The sequence below is a fragment of the Salminus brasiliensis genome, chromosome 1, assembly GCF_030463535.1.
Source record: "Salminus brasiliensis chromosome 1, fSalBra1.hap2, whole genome shotgun sequence".
NCBI lineage: Eukaryota > Metazoa > Chordata > Actinopteri > Characiformes > Bryconidae > Salminus > Salminus brasiliensis.
In genome coordinates this window covers 82,189,011-82,208,303 of record NC_132878.1, presented here as the reverse complement: position 1 = coordinate 82,208,303, position 19,293 = coordinate 82,189,011, and the positions used below count along the sequence as shown (strand labels likewise).

The following is a 19,293-nucleotide window of genomic DNA, read 5'->3' as shown; positions in this document are numbered from 1 at the left end:
ATTCTCTCTCCTTCCAGCAGCTCAGTCTCACACGCCCAATTCTTCTACTTGTTTGCTTTGGGTGTCTGTTTATCCATGTGAATGCAAGCATGGGTGTGTGAATGCAATATCCACTCCACGTCTCTTCTCTTAACACCCTAAAAAACTCCTTTTCTATAGACCTATATAGTTAAAGCTTAAAGGGGGCTTTGTAATATTTAGGGTTAATAATTATCATTATTGGGATTTTTGACTTCTGTCAGTAATAGAAAATGATACAAGCAATTAAAAATGTAAATAAAAATGAAAGGTAAAATTATCATAAAAATAAAAATGTATTGTGTTTTTTCTGAATTCTGAGGGAGATGTTTAATGTGAGCCAACCATGCTGTGCCTTGAACTGATATACTTCCATACTTCTCAATGTTTCTACTAATACGTAATCTCAATGTTTCTGTTAATATTTATCTAACACAGAACAAACATTTCCCAAAATATGTAGCTGCTCGCCCTCTGCATCTCATTGACAGATTGACGTGTCTAACTGAATTTGTGTGAATGCGTCTATGGTTTTGTTTGAAACTGACCAATGGACACTCGTGTTTTGCCTCTCGCCATTTGTATACAATTTTATTCACACATTCCGCTGCTTCTGTAAAGCTACAACTCTGGTAAATCCATTTCAAGCACCAAAACAATTCTCCCACAATAGTAAATGTATGTTTTTGTAGGAGATATTTTCCAGGTTTAGGATCAGGTTTATCTCCTCACACAGTGCTCTAGGTCACGTGGGGTCTATGTATCTTATAGAGAGAGCTGAGATTGTTTTGAACATTTTGATCTGAAATATGTGGGTATTGTCTGACATGCAAGTGCATTTAAAAGTCGAATTTAGCAATATTTGCAAAAAACATAAACATTCTCTGAGACCCCAGAGGGTTAAACACAGCACAATCTGAACCTGCCATCAATCTCTATGCATGTAAACTACATTTTTGCTAGTGCTTTTGAGAATTTATACAGTATTGCAAAACATAATATCACAAAACGTTTCTTTTTCGATGTTTTCTTACACTCCTAGAGGAGAGCAGACAGCCCACACAGCATCCATGAGGCTCTGCTGCCCCGCTGGTGCTGTTAATGATGTTTTTATGTTGTTATCTGTTGTTGTTTGTTGTTTTTTTCTGTAATTGTTTCTCCCACATGTGATTTCCTATTCCACACAGCCTCTTGCCTCTGTGTTTCTTCCTTTTCTTCATGCTCTGCTTTCGCCCACCTTATTATTATTATCAGCATTTTGACTTCACAGTCTCTTCTTTGAAAGTGAGGGAATTCAGTAATCCTCTTACTCTCTTACTGCTCAGTGTAACAGTAAATGTCATGCACCCATGAAATCTATTTCTCTTCCTCTAAATCTCCAAAGGCTAAGTTTCGCTTCGTTTCTTTTCATCGTTTTTGCTTGGGCGGTGGCTGCACTGCTGTTGGCACTGCTGTCCTCACTCACACCTAAACCGAGCCAGCGATTTAGAGCATGTAATTATGGGACACCGCCAATTTTATATCTACAGATTCCTTAATGCTTAATGCAGTGAGGCGAGGTGAACCTACAACTGATTAAATATGTTAGGGGAAGGCGAGAGCACAGCAAATTTTACACACACACACACACACACACACACACACACACACACACACACACACACACACACACACACATTTATTTCAACACAGGACAGCAGAGTAGATGGCCAGTGACAATTCAAGGTGTACTTCAGGTGTGTGCAATAGTTTGGGAACACTTTACTTGGATGGTCTATCGCAGATGCTCACTGAAACATGAAGAGTTCTGACTTTTAGGATTAGGATTAGCGTATCTCTTCACAGTTCTCAAGGTCACATGGGTTCTATGTATCATTATAGAGAGCAGTGTGTGTGTAAGTGCATTTAAAGGAGTAGTTTAAGCATATGTGCAAAAATCAAACAAATGCTTAGAGGGTTAAACACAACACGACCTGAACCACTGTCCGCCATCAATCTCTGCATATAAGCTACTGATTAGAAATCAATACTGTGCTTTTGAGAATTGATAAAGTATTGCAAAACATATCACTATACTTTGATATTTCAATATTTTCTTACACCCCTAGAGGAGAGTGGACAGCCCACACAGCATTAATGAGGCTCTTCAACTGAATAGCCATTAGAAGCAGATGAACTCTAAGTTGAATGTAAAATACTGTCTATTAAATGTAACCCTGGCACCTAACCCCACCCCTAGCCTTACCTTTAACCTCTTAGGGCATCTACAGTTTTTAAAAATCGCAATGTATTGTCTTGCTTATAGTATTGCAATATATTACAATATTTTTAATCATAACCCCAGTATTGTGATACATATCATATCACCAGGTTCTTGCCAATACAGCCTTACTAATTTGTCTATATTTAAAAAATCCAGATTTTATACTTTGACATGGTGGGTGGGGCATAACAGCCGATTTCCCTGGGCATGGGCAAGCAGCCAGCTTTGCTGTACCACTGGTGCTGGTGCTGTTTTATTTTTGATCTTTTATAAGTTTATAATAATAATATTTACCTATGAATAATATTTCTCTTTATCTCTCTCTCTCACTCTTTATCTTTCTGTCTCTCTCTCTTTCACTCTCTCAGCAGAGGTCAGTGCTCCTGAGGGCAGTAATGATAATGATGGCAGTGTGTGTGGCAGTGACTCCCCTTTCTACAAGCACAGTGAAGGTGAGCTCCAAGACTCATCGTTATACAACACTTCTCACAGTCTATTGTGTGTGTGTGTGGAAGTCATACTTATCTGGGCTGGTTCTCTGAACCCAGGTCAAGCTGTGATAGTAAACTGTTGTTTTAACCAACCCTATCTTACACACACACTCCACGAGCCACTCACAAACACACATACAGAGAATAGCTGCTCTGTTTTCTGCTGGGTAGTTGTGTGTATTGTGTACTGAGTTGCCATCAGAATTAAGAGCTCTTCACAGTTAAGTGTTGAATGAATCACTGCAATCATGAAGCACTTCAAATTACCTTTCAGAATGGAAAAACTACAGTATCAAAGGGAAATATTCTTACACACACACTCTCACACAAACAAACATACACACACACATTGCAGTTTAACCGTGAGAGTGAAATGTAAGGGCACAGGCCACAGTCAAAGAGATACTGTAGTGTGCAAGCTGTTTAATGAATGCCTTAATTCAGGTGATTAAAAATGTATATCCTTTTGTGTGTGTGTGTGTGTGTATATATGTGTGTGTGTGTGTGTGTGTGTGTGTGTGTGTGTGTGTAGGTCACAGTATGGCAGAGACCCTCACTGTTGCCCTGCGTGTTGCTGAGGAGGCCATAGAAGAAGCCATCACTAAAGCAGAGAGCTATAGAGATAGTCTGGTAGTGTTATTTTCTGCGTTCATCCATCCATTACCCATCCACCCATTCATCCATCCATCACTCCACCTACCATCCATCCATCTAGTATCCACCCACAAAACAATAATTAATTCATCCATCCATCAACTCATTAACCCATACATTTTTCTACTCATACACCCATTCATCCATCCACTGCTTTACCCATCATCCATCCATCTATTGTTCACTCCAACTTTTAATAATTCAACCATCTATCCATCGATCATCCCATCCATTCATCTGTTCATCCAACCTAAATCCATCCACCCATACATCCATCGATTGATTCACCTATCATTCATCCAACTATTGTCCACACATTTATCCATCCATCGCTCCACCAATCATCCGTCTATCTATTGTCCATTCACATATTCTTTAATCCATCAATCCAACGATCAACTCATCAACCCATCCACCGATCCGTTCATCCATCCAACATCCACCAACCCTTTAATTAGTCCATCTCTTTATCCTTCCAGGCATGTGTCTGTTCATGCACCCATCAGTCAATGCATCCATCCACCTTTTCATTTAGACAATTATCCATTATGCATCCATTTATCCATTCCCTATCCATTTTTCATCCATTAATTTCAGTATCTTAACAGTCCATTAATCAGCCGTCCACTTACACTATATGGACAAAAGTATTTGGACACCTGTTCACTTATTGTTTCTTCTGAAATCAAGGGTAATTTTACTAGGCTTTCTACTAGATTTTGAAGCATCACTGTGTGGATTTGATTGCATTTAGTGACAAGAGTATGTTACTGAGGTCAGGATGTAAGATGATCACCACCCCACCTCGTTCTCAACTCCCCAACTCGTCCCAAAAGTATTGGATGGAGCACTATCATTCCAGAGAACTCCTCTAGTCCACGCTGGCATTTGGCATGGTGCCAATATGTTCATGCCTGTGTGCTCCAGGGAGTCCTATTTTATTGGCAGTATGTCTCTACAGGGACTAGACAAGCTGTGTTGGTGCATTGGCACATGTGGGTCAGTAATGGGTGCAGCTGAATAAATTAATTCATTAATTAGAAGGGGTGTCCACAAACATTTAGACATATAGAGTATCTATCTGTTTAACTGAGTAACATATTTTATTAATCAGTAATCACTCATATTTAAAATCATAAAATCTTATTTAAATCCTGCATATTTGAAGTGCATTGTTTTTCGGTGTAGTTGGGTAGTTTAAAGTAAATGGAAAAAAGGGCTGATATGGAAGACTGCTGGGTTGACATATGAATCCACTTACATTATCTGTGTGCTGCAGTTCATACAGCTTACCCCCTGTGTCCTTTCATTTTAACCATCTATCCATCATTTCTGAATGAGTTTCTTACCCAGCAGCAACCAGTGCTTTACCTTTTATCATCTCTCTCCCTCTCTTTCTCTCTGTCTCTTACTCTTTATTTTTTCCTCCATGCCCCCATGTCTCTCTCTGTCCAGGAGAAACAGAATGAGGCTCGGTATCTGCGTGATCATAAAGAGGAGCTCATAGAGGAACTTGCGACTACTATCGTCCAAAAAGTAAGCATTTTTGCATGTTTCATACATATTACTAGAGGGAATGTATTCAGTAGTCAGTATTCATAACTTTTCATGTATGTGTTGGAATTCTTATGTTTAAAAAGCCATAAAATTAGTTCACACAGAGGTGAAGAAAATGACTGGATCATCACATGAAACACGAAATTGCCCATTTCATCTTATACACTTACCATATAGATGCCCTTTTTAGTTTCACAGTTACTTACTGTAGCTGCTGATGCACAACTGTTAATGCAGAATTCATCAGCCCACCTCTCTCCAGTCTATTAATGGAAAAGGAACACCATTAGGAGCATCACTGACCACATAGTGGCATGGTACATTGGTACAACTTTACATAGCTGGATGCATCCATATACACTATATAGAGTGTATGTTAACACCGGTGAAGCATTTCAGTTGTAAATGAAATGAATATTTAACATGCAAACATACCATGACCATGTTGGTGGCATGGCTTTGCTTAGAATGATCCACCACCCAAATAATATCAGGGGCCTTTTCCACCAGTGAGCTACAGGGCTGTGCAGCAGCAGGTGTACTATAATCAGTAATTGTACGCCTACAAAGTTCACCAAAATGTTTCTAATAAAATGGGCAGTGTGAGAAGTTCATGTAGTGTTCCTGTTAAATTGTATACTGTGTTTACTTTATTAAATATTTACAATAACTTATATATATATATAAGTAACATATAAGTTATTTTCTCTCTCTCTCTCTCTCTCTCTCTCTCTCTCTCTCTGTAGATCATTCAGAGGGGGAAACGTTCTGAGATGCAAGCAGACTATGACTTTGTTTGGTCTCAGGCACAGAACAGCGAAATTCCATCCCCTACCTCAGCGTCCAACACACACCCCTCACCACAGCACACACACGCTGCGTCACAGCACTCCCCTCTTGCACAGGCCAGCATCAAGAGCTCTTACTCACTGTGGGTAAGATATACATGCAGATACACACACATATACTGATTTGCCAAGAAACAGACTATGAATATCTACAGATACCTCTGATTAGTGGTGTTTAGCTTAATATGCCTCTACAGAACATTACATGACATGGTACAACTACACATAGTCAGTCATACATGCATGCATGTGCAGACACTGTCTCCCTGTAACACTTACACACAATCACTTTTATGCTTTACTGCTTTACTGCCATGACCTTATTGCCAAAACATCACATTACAAAAATAAGTTTCAGTATGTTTCAATTACACGTTTCTTTAGAAATTACCAAAGAACATGAGTAAGAATGGAAATTAGAGCATTTAAACTGGACAGGCTAGGAACTGGAAACTGGAAACTGGAATGCCCAGTCCACACATGTCAAGATATGTTTAAAAAGGTAGGCTACAGAGGAAATCTCTCTGTGAACACAAGAATGCAAGAACGACTTGAGTGAACATGCCAGCCCAGCAGAGCATGCTAAATGGTTAAATTCTACTTTTTGGCTGTAGTTTCCCTTTAAAAGAAAGCTCTAGCATTTTTCTGCTGCATATGTGTTGAGTTGTCAATATGCCCAGACAATAATACAGCTACTGATCAATCTTTTGCCAAATGTAACTTTTATTGGGGAAAAAAAACACATTCACATTTTCACAATGCAATATTTAGTGTGTTATTTAGTTTAACTATGCATTAAAAGTTCAGTAAAGTCTTTAGCCTTAATACGGAGGCATCAGATACAGTTACAGAAGAGGTATTTCTGTTTTATCCAGACCCCTGTATGAGACCATCCTGGGTAAGAGGAAGCGTAGGTGTGTACTGCAGTCTGCTGGTGGGAAGTGTGCAATGCAGCCTGGGAAGCATGCAATGCAGCAATGAAGCAAAGAATTGGTTAATCAATGAAACAATGAAAAAAGGTGATCTGCTTGCTTGGCTCTGCACAAGTGAGTGCAGAATAGCTTTAGCAGCCATAAGCTCATAAACCTATTGTGAGTGCTGAACCTACTAATTCACGAAAGAGGCTTTGGGGTTCACGAACTATGCTGAACTATACTTCAAAACAGACTGTGCTGGGATAAATGGAAAAACTGAGAATTCCAGTACGCCTTAGCTTTGAGCCAGACAGTTATGTGGACTGAACTTTTCAACAAACAACACACCCTTTTTCTTTTTTCTTTTATTTATGACTTCTGTATTTTATTCCACATTTAAACTGGTACATTTGGCTTGCTGTTTTACTGCTGGTGTAAGTTTTTAATGTCCACTAACAAAAGGTTTTGTTAATGTAGCACAATACATCATTAAACATATTGCAGTATTGCGTATATTATCCTTTCCAGTTCTCTACAAAGGTTTAAATGTAGATAAACCACTTTAAAGGTGTGTTTATAGCTTTGGTTTAATTAAATCCAACCCTGGTGTGATTTCTCTGTTAATGCGGTTCTTTAGAGTAAGTGTGAATTCTACCTTTCGAACTGTGGTGCACACTAAATAAGCAAACTGAGACCGCCGGAGCTGGTGGGTCTCTGTCCGTTTCTAATCAACTTCTGGTGCGGTTTCTTTGAAGTATGAACATAATACAAACCAAAGGCGTCTAAACAAACCAAGCGCAAAAAATCTTGTATCAAACCTGTCCACTCGCTCCTCCAACATCATGCAGACCACATCTGCCTGCTTCACCTTAGTCTCTTAGTGCAGGCATGCCAACATTTCTGTGCTTTAACTTCTTCTGTCGGATGCTTTGTCCCAAACCACACTCTACCACACTACTACACAGTATTTCAAAACTAGCCATCATTAGAATTGTATTTATTAGCGTAATTGCCTCAGTAAAGGCTAGAATGTGTACATGGTAAAATTTTGGTTTAATACTGATATTGAATCTGCTCATCTCTATCTTACCATATGAGGAAAGACTTGAAGTAGACTCACTTAGTTAGCCTAGGGATTGATTGCTGTCCCGTGACCAGAGTAGAGATCTGCACATCTGTGATTTTTAGTTTCTGTACACGCCTGTTTCAACAATGCTACATCTACTCACACCCCCAAAGTCTTGCATCACTTCTGCCTGCTTGCATCCAAAAAAACAGCTGTCACCACTGCCCGCACTTACACATTGGCAGATACAATATGTCCACAAATGTTTGCTGACACCCCTTTCAGTGAATGCATTCAGTTACTTTAGTTTGCACACATTACTTACACAGGTATGCAAAAGAATCACATATCAGGTCTCAGCTTGGGGGAAAGCATCTCACCAACACACTGAAAAGAAACAAGTGATGATACTGTAGTATTTTTACTTTTGCCCAACAGGTGGCGTGGTAGAGCTGGTTGTCTGATGCTTCGGAGCAACAAATCATTTTTGTTTCAAATGTGTTACTGCTTTACTAATTCTTCCTATACCTGACTAAGCAACAAAACAAAAGTCTGGGGCAGCAAAATCAGGAATAATCCAAACACAGAAAACTGGATGACTGGCAGACTGTCAAAATACTGTATATCAAGATACAAAAAAATACAAAAGACACTCATCATTTTTAAGGCTCATAATTGCAACAAGAGGTGGCTCAAACAGTACATTCTAAGCCACCAATTCAGCCAAAAGCAGTGTGAGGACAAATGTGATGCAATATTGATTGTGTATAATGAAAATGCCTTACATTTTTAAATTTATTGTGATTTTGTGAAATGTTTACCATATTGCTTAAGTAAAGGATTTGCAGATCTAAACAATTAATTGTAATTTGTAAGATTGAGAATGTGCTATAGATTTGGGTGAGCAAACGTCATTACAGTCACAACTGTAGGAAATATGAGCTCACTTTAGTCTACAAATACAAGTAAATGTGTAAACAGACCATAAATCAATTGCTTTAACACTCAGATCAAATCCCTATTTGGACAACCAAGTCAGACCAAGACCATAAACTATAGCTACCACAGCTTGCTACCACAGCCTGTTATAGCATGTTCAAGTAATGGCACCATTGGTGGTGTACAAAAAATAATGCACTATTCAGTGGGAATTATCTAGTTGTCCCTTTATATGAGGTTACACTTCAGGTTGACCCTTCAGGGTCACAGGTCACATTTCTGGGACTTTTCAGGGTCAGTTGTCAGTGAGACTTTGCAGGGTCAGTTGTCAGGCTGTATCTTCAAGCTTTTTAAAGCCTCAAAAAGTTATTATTAATTATACGTATAATCTATACAGCACTATTCTCATACCCAAGTACTCTTTACATTTAAGTTTTTCTAAGAAAGTTAAGCTATGTTAATTGTGTATTTGACTATGTTTGTGTATTTGCGTGTTTGTGTGTGTTTGTGTGTGTGTGTTTAGAGGTCACGATCAGCATTTTCTTTGACGAGTGACGAGTCTCCTGATAAAGTTCCTGAAGCAGACGAGCCCCATGCAGGCTGTGAAGCTGCAGAGCCAGAGCCTGATATCCAGCTTTATTCCTCACTTAGAAGAGAGAGCCGTGCTTCTTCTGTCCCGGGTTGGAAGAGTGTGGACCGCCTGGATAACTCCTGTAAACTCACACTCACATACAACTCACTCACATTTGAATTCTTATTGTAGATTGCATTATTAAAAAAACAAATATCAAATATGTATAACAAATATGTATTTTGTGACTGTTACACAAAACTCTTGTATCTGGCATAATGTGAATCTGTCTTCCCGTTGTCATTTACCATGAGTCAACGGACCAATAGAAACACTCCAAAATGACTTTGACATGGACTTCCATTGAAAGGTCTTTCTAGCTTCTCCTGCAAAGTTTCCGTTTTGGAGATGTGAGGTTTTTGCATGACTGTCACAATATGTACTGCACATCATTAACTAGCCATCATTTTCTTTATGGTGCACAGCAAAACCCAACATGACAACATATAATAGAGGCAGAGCTACAGCTAATGGAACCTTGCATCACACCACATGATGCCATTTACTGTACAGCAACTAAATCTTCAGACTGAAAGCACAGATGCAACATTTTAGCTTAAATGCCAATTAGCAGTTTTTATCAGAGATCAGACTTTTAAAGCAACATGGAAGAGTTCTCACTGACTCTGCAAAATGGTTTAGTGTGTCAACTGTTAAACATGGTGGTGAGTCCATAATGGATGGATGGTAGCCTAGTGGTAAGTGATCCTGGTTGTAACCATGGTCAAGGCACTTAACTGCTGCTCTACATGATCATGCTGTGCTGCTTCCAGACCGTGTAGAATTAGATGATCCCAGAAAAAACTTTTTAATTCAGTTTTACTTAAAAAGTTTGCTAATATAACCCATAGCTTTGCCCCAGCCATATTTATTAGTGTTGGACACGGATGGAATTTGGCCTCTACCGTTAACCCATTCATACAGTGAACACACACATACACACAAGTGATGAAACACACACAAGACTTCAAGTATGCTTTAGAACTTTCCCAGTTTCTGTTGTTTCTGTGTTTAATCTGTTCACCTTGTTCTTATAGCAAGTAATATTATTTTTTTACAGTTCACAGCAAGTCATTCTCATGTACCAAACCTCATGAAGTCTGTGCGACATAACTGAAAATCTAAATGCAGTGTGATCATTGAGTTGAGAGTACAGGAGAGTATTTGCGTGATTGATTTGCTGTGTTTGTTTGCAACATTTGCCTGTAAGCTTCAGTTTTATACCAGTGAAGGAGAAGTTGAACACCAACATGCACATATTCCAGGATGATGATGATCCATGCCCATATCCATGCCCTCTTATAAAAATGTGTCTCCTCCTGCATCTGTATATTTACTTCTCTTAGCAGGTGTGTGTGTATCTCTTTGGCTCTGCAGGTGCTTCCTCAGTGCTACAGTCTCCAGACGGCAACTGGATTGCCCTGCAGAGTTCCCAGCACTTGCGACCCAGCCTGCTGACCAAGCGTAAGAGCCTTGTGTTCAGCGTGCTGGAGAAAGAGTCGGGCGTGGTGTCTGCGTACGACGAGATGGGCTCTGACTCAGACACCGAAGACCAGAGCAGTTGGGGTGTTGCACTCTTGCAGTTCCGCAGACGTCTCTCAGACGAGTCGTACTACACCGACTCCCAGCACGACCCAGAGTGGACGTACGCCCGCCACCATCCGCCTGTCACGTCGCCCTCCTCGGGCCAGTACACCAACACAGAAACCCTTAACTCCGATTCAGAGGCCTCTACAGCGCCCCCCACCCGACCACGCAGGCCTACACATAACATCCATCAGAGAAAGAAAGGGCTGTCCGATTGTCATCCACCGTACATGCCCTATACACCCTACAGAAGCCCACCTGACCTCACAGTCCCACCTCCACTGAGGTCGGACACCCTAGACGTGAACTTTAACCCCAGAGTGGGCGGGGACAGCAGCGAAGGGGAGGAGCGAAGCAGTGAGCAGATCAGAAGGTCACGGCGGCGGAGAAGGAGCAAGCGCGAATTGGCTGAACATAGTCACAGAGCGCATAACTCTGTGTACAGCTCTGCTACACCGGTGAGGAAATCAGCATATCTTTACAGGACCCTCACTGTCCACTTTATTGGAAACATCTGCCCTGTACTTCTACTCAGCAGCTATTTATCCAGTCTATATAATGTAGAGCACACACCCAAAGGAAAATGTATTTTCTTTTCTTGGTCTAAAGAGAAGTGAGGTCGATCTCGTGCAGAAATGTTGCTGAAAGTGTAGAATTTCTGAGGTGTAGAAAAGAGCTTGACAGCTAAGCACTTTTGTAAGTCGCTCTGGCTAAGAGCGTCTGCTAAATGCTGTAATTGTAAAATGTAAGAATTATTCCAGCCTATTCCAGTCTAATCTTTGTGTTTCTATAAATAATACAGCCTCACAACTTCGTTAAGATGTGCTAATATACAATAGTAAACAGCAGTTAACTCATTATTTTTTGTGAACAGTTTTTAATCTGACATCCTGAACTGATTTGTTTTGTTTGGTAGCAATTTTTTAAATTATAATGATAAATTCTATATTGTTTTGATATCTTACAATCCAGTCTGACTGACCTACCTGACCATTCAGATCCCACTTATTTTAGAAGCTTCCTCCTCGGTTAAAAATGTGCTGTCCAGAGCTGGTTCAAAACCAAAGACAGAAGCGTGGTTCTAATGCTGGTAGAACAAGACATTTCTATGATAGTTTGGTTTCTAACCAGGAGTAATTCAAGAGTAAGACAGCATGGGACTAACATTTCCCAAATGGATATAATGTACAGTGGGGAGAATAAGTATTTGATACACTGCTGATTTTTCAGGTTTTCCCACTTGCAAAGCATGTAGAAGACTGTAATTTTTATCATAGGTACTCTTCAACTGTGAGTGATGGAATCTAAAACAAAAATCCAGAAAAATACATTGTATGATTTTTAAATAATTAATTTCCATTTTATTGTGGGAAATAAGTATTTGATACACCAGAAAAAGAAACTTAATATTTGGTACAGAAACCTTTGTTTGCAATTACAGAGATGAGACGTTTCCTGTAGTTCTTGACAAGGTTTGCACACACTGCAGCAGGGATTTTGGCCCACTCCTCCATACAGATCTCCTCCAGAGCCTTCAGGTTTCGTGGCTGTCGCTGGGCCACACGGACTTTAAGCTCCCTCCAAAGATTTTCTATTGGATTCAGGTCTGGAGACTGGCTAGGCCACTCCAGGACCTTAAGATGTTTCCTACGGAGCCACTCTTTAGTTGCCCTGGCTGTGTGTTTTGGGTCGTTATCATGCTGGAAGACCCAGCCACGACCCATCTTCAGTGCTCTTACTGAGGGAAGGAGGTTGTTGGCCAAAATCTCACGATACATGGCCCCATCCATCCTTCCCACAATACGGTGCAGTCGTCCTGTCCCCTTTGCAGAAAAGCATCCCCAAAGAATGATGTTTCCACCGCCATGCTTCATGGTTGGGATGGTGTTCTTGGGGTTGTACTCATCATTCTTCTTCCTCCAAACATGACGAGTGGAGTTTAAACCAAAAAGTTCTATTTTTGTCTCATCAGACCACATGACCTTCTCCCATTCCTCCTCTGGATCATTCAGATGGTCATTTGCAAACTTCAGACGGGCTTTGACATGCGTTGGCTTGAGGAAGGGCACCTTGCGTGCACTGCAGGATTTTAATCCTTGACGGCGTAGAGTGTTACTGATTGTTTTCTTTGAGACTGTGGTCCCAGCTCTATTCAGGTCATTGACCAGGTCCTGCCGTGTAATTCTGGGCTCATTCCTCACCTTCCTCAAGATCATTGATGCTCCACGAGGTGAGATCTTGCATGGTGCCCCAGACCGAGGGAGATTATCCGTTATTTTGCATTTCTTCCATTTTCTAATAATTGCACCAACAGTTGTTGCCTTCTCACCAAGCTGCTTGCCTATTGTCCTGTAGCCCATCCCAGCCTTGTGCAGGTCTACAATTTTATCCCTGATGTCCTTACAAAGCTCTCTGGTCTTGGGCATTGTGGAGATGCTGGAGTCTGACTGATTGAGTGTGTGGACAGGTGTCTTTTATACAGGTAACGAGTTCAAACAGGTGCAGTTAATACAGGTAATGAGTGGAGAACAGGAGGGCTTCTTAAAAAAGAAGTAACATGTCTGTGAGAGCCAAAATTCTTACTGGTTGATAGATGATCAAATACTTATTTCCCACAATAAAATGGAAATTAATTATTTAAAAATCATACAATGTATTTTTCTGGATTTTTGTTTTAGATTCCATCACTCACAGTTGAAGAGTACCTATGATAAAAAATACAGTCTTCTACATGCTTTGCAAGTGGGAAAACCTGAAAAATCAGCAGTGAATCAAATACTTGTTCTCCCCACTGTATATATGTTGTTGCACAACTACAACCAAACTGGGTGGTTTTGGCAGCGTGGACAAAAACGACAGAAAACAGACAAACATTTTATATAGAGGAGTTGTACTATTGTTACAATCAAAGGAACCTCTCAATACTGTATTGAACTATACAGAACACTGAGTGTAATTATGCTGAATGCTTTCCAATAGAGATTCCATGTTTGTATGAAGAGGTATCCAATCTTCCAATCCTTTAATAAATCTGCCTGAAAAAGCATACACTCACACAAATGTTATTACTGTGTGTTCCTCAGGGGTAGTTTGAGTAGTTTCATCTAAAGAGAAAAAGTGACAACCTGACTTTTTTAGACCTGTATCTGACTTTCAGACTTTCTGACATTCTGACTGTTGTGTTCTTGAAAGTAATTCTCCATACCACACCCAGGGTCCATTTTCAAATTTTCCCCTTTCTTATTGTAGATATTTCTCACAATGTTATCCTCTGGAACACTGAGTGATGGCCTTGGACTGTAGACCAATGCTGTAGTGTTTTGTTGCAGCTGATTTTTTATCTCCACCAGGTGGCGGCACAGGGTCAGTGATTCTCAGTATGGGAGAAGAAATGTAATTAAAATTACAATTGAAAAGAGATGGTTTCTAAAGGTGACTGCATAGGCTGGGTGTGTAATATAAACTGGAAATCCACAGTTTAATAAGATAAAAAGAAAGAAGCCTCTCCACAGTTCTGCACTTTATAGCAGGTACTTGCTATACATTTCTACACTTTATAGCAGGTATTTGCAGATCAGGATCCGCACAGCTGAACAAAGCCAACGAGGTACTCAGGTGCTCATCCCTTTAAAGCTTTAAAATCAAGTAAAAGAAGTTTAGAATCTCTCCTCAGATATAGGCAAGTAATGTAGTTCTTCCCAAAGTGCTTGTTTTTATGGTTTTAGTTAGGATTCATTCTGCTGCATTTTGTAGGAATGGCATTGAGAGTGTGTGGGACTGAGAAATGTGTAAAGAAGAATAATCCAAGCACTAGAGTGAGTGGACAGCTGTGAGGAATTTGTTGGAAGCAGCTGATTTAGATCATTTTATGAAAGCTTTATTCTCATTACCCAATCATCAAGGCCAGAGGAGGAACCACTAAATCTCTCTGAACTATCTGAATTATATTCTGTATTTTTGGAACACATTCAATTAATATATACACAATATACTCTCTTGCTCTGTCTAGGAGAACAGTGCTCACCTACTCAACGCTATGATGATGCGACGACAACAGAGCCAGGAGGCTCCGTCGCCTCTGCCCCCTCTCCACTATCAGACTCCAGACACTGTGACCCCACCTGAGGTTTTGACCCCTGGCGCCATGACTCCTGAATATGAGTACCAGGACACAGTTGCCCCTAACTCCATGGCTGCCAGTCCACCCACACACTATCAAGCAGGGGTCAACAAGCCAGGGCCCACCTCACAGGGCCTCAAGTTTAGGGCCTCACCCGGGAACGACACCATGGAACAGGAACTGAGGTCTAAACTCTCTGAGCTGGTTGGCCAGATCAGCAGGGAGGATATGACATCATCCGAAGACGAACCAATCAGGAAAGTCAGCAGTAGAGAGAGGGAGAAAGAAAGTGAGCGGCTGAGACAGAGAGAGAGAGAAAAGCGAATGAAAGATGGAGAGGCAGAAAAGAGCAAGAGGGAAATGGAGAAAGAGAGTGAAAAACGGATGGAGAGACAGATTAGCAGGGAACGGGACAGAAGTGATGCTGTGAGGCCAAGACACGTTGAAAGACAGCAGGAAAGGGAGAGGGACAGGCAGTTGGACGTGGAAAAGCAGCATGAAACAGAATGGCAGATAGAAATAGAAAAGGAGAGACGGAGAGAAATGGAAAGGCAAAAAAGAGAGCAGGCGAGACGACTGGAGATGGAGAGTGAAAGAGAAAGAAAGGAAATGGTGAGGTCAGCTGACAAAGAGCTGGCACAAGTGAATGGGCCTAGCATGAAGACTGATATGCAGGAGATTCACGAAGCAACCATTGTAACGGAAAATGACAAAGATGGAGGGATGGAGAAAGGGAAAAGTATAAAGGACGGAAGTGGCACGGCAAAAGACAATCCAGCTGAGGAGAGAGTCAAAAGAAAGTTGATGCAGAGGAGCAAATCAGAGAGGGGTTCTGAAAGAAGGGCAGAACTTGTGGAGTTGAAGAAGACAAAGTCTATGTGCGAGTCACCAGTCTGCTCCCCCTGTGGTCCAGAGGAGCAAACACCTCCGACAGAGGTAAGCGGAAAATGCACTGGACCAATGGGCCATTCCAATAGACTTAAAGTGACAGTTCGGCAAAAATAAATCATACAGATGATCAGTCAGATCAGATCATGAAAAATGATACAAATGTGTCAAACCTTTTTGCTGCACTGTTGCTTTAAACCTTCTCTTCTCTCACCATCTTTGAGGTACACTCTACTATAAGGTCATGATTGGTGAAAGCAGTATGGTGGTATCTCTCCTTAGTCTGCTTTCATCTTTTCGGTGCAGTGGAGTGTATTATCATTGAAGGAAAGAATCTAAGGAGAGGGAGTGTTGGAATATTCAGATTGTGGCCCTTGTGAAATCGCCTGCTTGCACCTTTTTTTCCAACTAACCCCGCCCTCATATAATTTTCTGTGCAGAAAGGACAAGCTCGTATTTCTCATCAATGATGAGAAGCAGTGACTAACTCCCCAAACTAAAAGTGCATGACCAGCCAAACCCCACTGACACAGATATGGTCTTGAGTTTTGCATGAAACAGAGGACTAACCGTGAACCTGGAGCATGACTCAGCTTCAGCTACAGATGTGTACAGAAGCTCGTTTGGACATGCTGTGTTCGGTCCAGTCACAGAAGTGCGTGTTGTAGGGTCCTGCACCACACTGACTGCTGCTTTCCTCCAGTCACCCGCTCAGTCTCTGTGCATTGTGGCCCTCGTTGTCTTTCATTTGCTCATTGTCTCTTGTCAATCATGTAAATGTTCACTCTGTCTCTCTCTGCTGTGATGTTTTCTCTCTCTCTCTTCCTCTGTCATGCTCTACCTCTCTCACTCTACTCTCTCTCTCTTTCTCTCTCTTTCATTTTTATCCCTCCAACTATCTTTCCTTTTCTATATATTTGTCTTCCCCCACTCTCCCGTCTTCCTCTCTCTCTCCTTCTCTCTTCTCAAATCTCTTCCATTCCATCGGTTTCTTCTTCCTCTTTCTCTCTCTTATTCATTCCCATTTCTCATTCATTCCTTTTCTCTCCCTCCCGTCTCTTTTTTCTCTCTTCTCATTCTTCCTTCTTTCACCTCTTTGATCCATTCCTCTCCCCTCTCCTCCTTCTATCCTCTCTCCCCAACTTTTTTCCTCTTTCTCTCTGTCATGTTCTGTCTTTTATCTCCTTTCTCTCTCACTCATTCTCTTGCTTTTCCACACATTCTGTCTTTTCTTCCTTGTTCTGTGCTTTATTCTTTTACCCCATTTCCTTTTAACTCATCCTCTCTCTTATTTGTTTGGGTTTTCTTTCTCCTTACCCCTGTTTTATTCACCCCCCCCCCCCTCCCTTCTTCCTTCTCTCTTTCTCTTCTCTATCTTGTTCTTTTTTTCTCTCTCTGAACTCTCGGTTTGTATTTTGTCTCTAATTTCTTTCTCTCTCCCATTTTTCTTTTTTGTCTTTTATCTCTTTTTCCTGTCTCGCATTGTCTCTTTTCCTCACATTCTGCCTGTCTCTTCCTCTGTCATTTAATTATTTTACCCCCTTTCTCTTTGAATCATTCTTTTTTTTTTCTATTTACCTACCCTACCTCCCACTCAACCATTTTCTTTATTTCTCTCACTTTGTCATTTGTCACCATATTTTTTCATCTCCTTTCTATTTTTCTTACATTGTCTTTTGTTTCTTGTTCTCTGTCCATTCATTGATTTACTTCATCCTTCTTCCTCTTTTTCTCTCTCTGATGTGTTATCATACTTTCTCCCTCTATCTCTCCCTCGTCCATTCTGTTTCTTTTTCCTCTCTATCCTCATTCTTCGTCCTTGTATTTTTGTACTTTCTGATGCTGGTCATGCTTATCATGATCTGTCTCATTCTCCCTCTTTGTATCTCTCTCTCTCTCTCTCTCTCTCTCTCTCTCTGTATCTCTCTCTCTCTCTCTCTGTCTCTGTATGTCTCGCTTGTCCCTGTTGGTTCAGCAGGGTGTATGTGAACATGCTCTCCAGCAGAGGCTTCAATTGCTCTCCTCTCTCTTACAGCAGGTGAGACACATGCAAACTCTGGCTGGCAGCAGAACAGGAGAAACACTGCATGCACACAGGGATGAACGTATACACACTCTGACAAACTCACAACCACACCACTCACATCCATGTCTCACATCCATGGAGTTTAAAGATCTAAACTAATATTTGTCTGGTAAATATGGATTCCAAATCATTGTAATGCTCCATTAACTTGTAGGAGAATAGCGTCTGTCATTGCTACTCCAAGCTCAGCACACCAGCCACTGCAGCATGCAACTCTGCGGAAGCGGGCAGGACAACACATATGGGAACTATGTAACACTGCATGACCAGAGTCATAACTGTGTAAAATCCTGATGTATTACTCCACCATGACAATTCACATGCATCTTCACTTTTAGGGCTGGTTCTGTCTCTCTCTCTCAGAAATGTGTAAAGTGTGTCCTTTCAGTGATGGCTGAAAGCACAAATTCCACTTATAGACTGTAGGGGGAGCCCAAGAACAAGAAATATCAGTTCTCTCATAATGCTGCTTTAAAAGAGAACAATAGAGCTGTCTATGTTTTTGTCTTCTGGAAAATGCAGACTATTCCTAATGTCCTCAACTTTCTGCTCTAATTCCAGTTATTTCGGATCTGTTTCAACTGCCCCTGATTGAAGCTCTAAAACCTTTAGAGTACAAGAGTACAATGGGATTTTTTTGCCCTCTTAGTCCCCAGCTTTTAAATTTTGCAGGGCTTTTGTAAGCATGACATTAATTATTCAGTAAAATGGTTTGGTGAACAAATGCACTAGGTGAACTCCAGGGCTGCCTGTGGCCCAAACCACACATGTCCAACACAGCCAGTCATTTGGGATCACTGGCACTAATTGATGAGACAATAGAATAGCCAGTATGTGTTAACAGTATGAGCTTAACAATGTGGGCTAATTAGGCAGCCCCTGTTCCAGAAGTATGCCTTACATAACTCGATTTGGGAACTCCACTGGCTGTCTGATATGTTCTCAGCCAGAAACAAGATCTAAAAGTGACGACTTGCTACTTTTGTAATAACCAACTCCTACAGTGGTTTACCTGGGAGTCTGCTTTAAGACTGGAAAACCAAACCAAACTCCATCCACTGTACTTCAACACTGAGCACCATACACTATGTCAAGAAGGTTGTAGACACTTCTCCTATGTCAAAGAAAATTTTTGAACAGGTTTGTCCCTCCTTTGCTGCAGTAAAATCTACATTTCTGTGAAGATATTATGTTAGATGTTGGAACATTGCTGATTGAATTCAGCCATAGG

At 40.9% G+C, this 19,293-nt stretch overlaps 1 protein-coding gene across 2 annotated transcripts in view; it reads left to right on the top strand.

The window, feature by feature from the left end:
* Window positions 1-19,293, top strand: part of myripb (myosin VIIA and Rab interacting protein b) — a 176,867-nt gene that overhangs the window by 142,873 nt on the left and 14,701 nt on the right. For both annotated transcript variants that reach the window (XM_072691090.1, XM_072691084.1), the window contains exons 5-11: window positions 2,650-2,733; window positions 3,305-3,402; window positions 4,882-4,962; window positions 5,730-5,918; window positions 9,274-9,463; window positions 10,759-11,426; window positions 14,978-16,024. In XM_072691090.1, coding sequence (XP_072547191.1) covers window positions 2,650-2,733; window positions 3,305-3,402; window positions 4,882-4,962; window positions 5,730-5,918; window positions 9,274-9,463; window positions 10,759-11,426; window positions 14,978-16,024 — 2,357 coding nt within the window. The remainder of the gene's footprint in view (window positions 1-2,649; window positions 2,734-3,304; window positions 3,403-4,881; window positions 4,963-5,729; window positions 5,919-9,273; window positions 9,464-10,758; window positions 11,427-14,977; window positions 16,025-19,293) is intronic.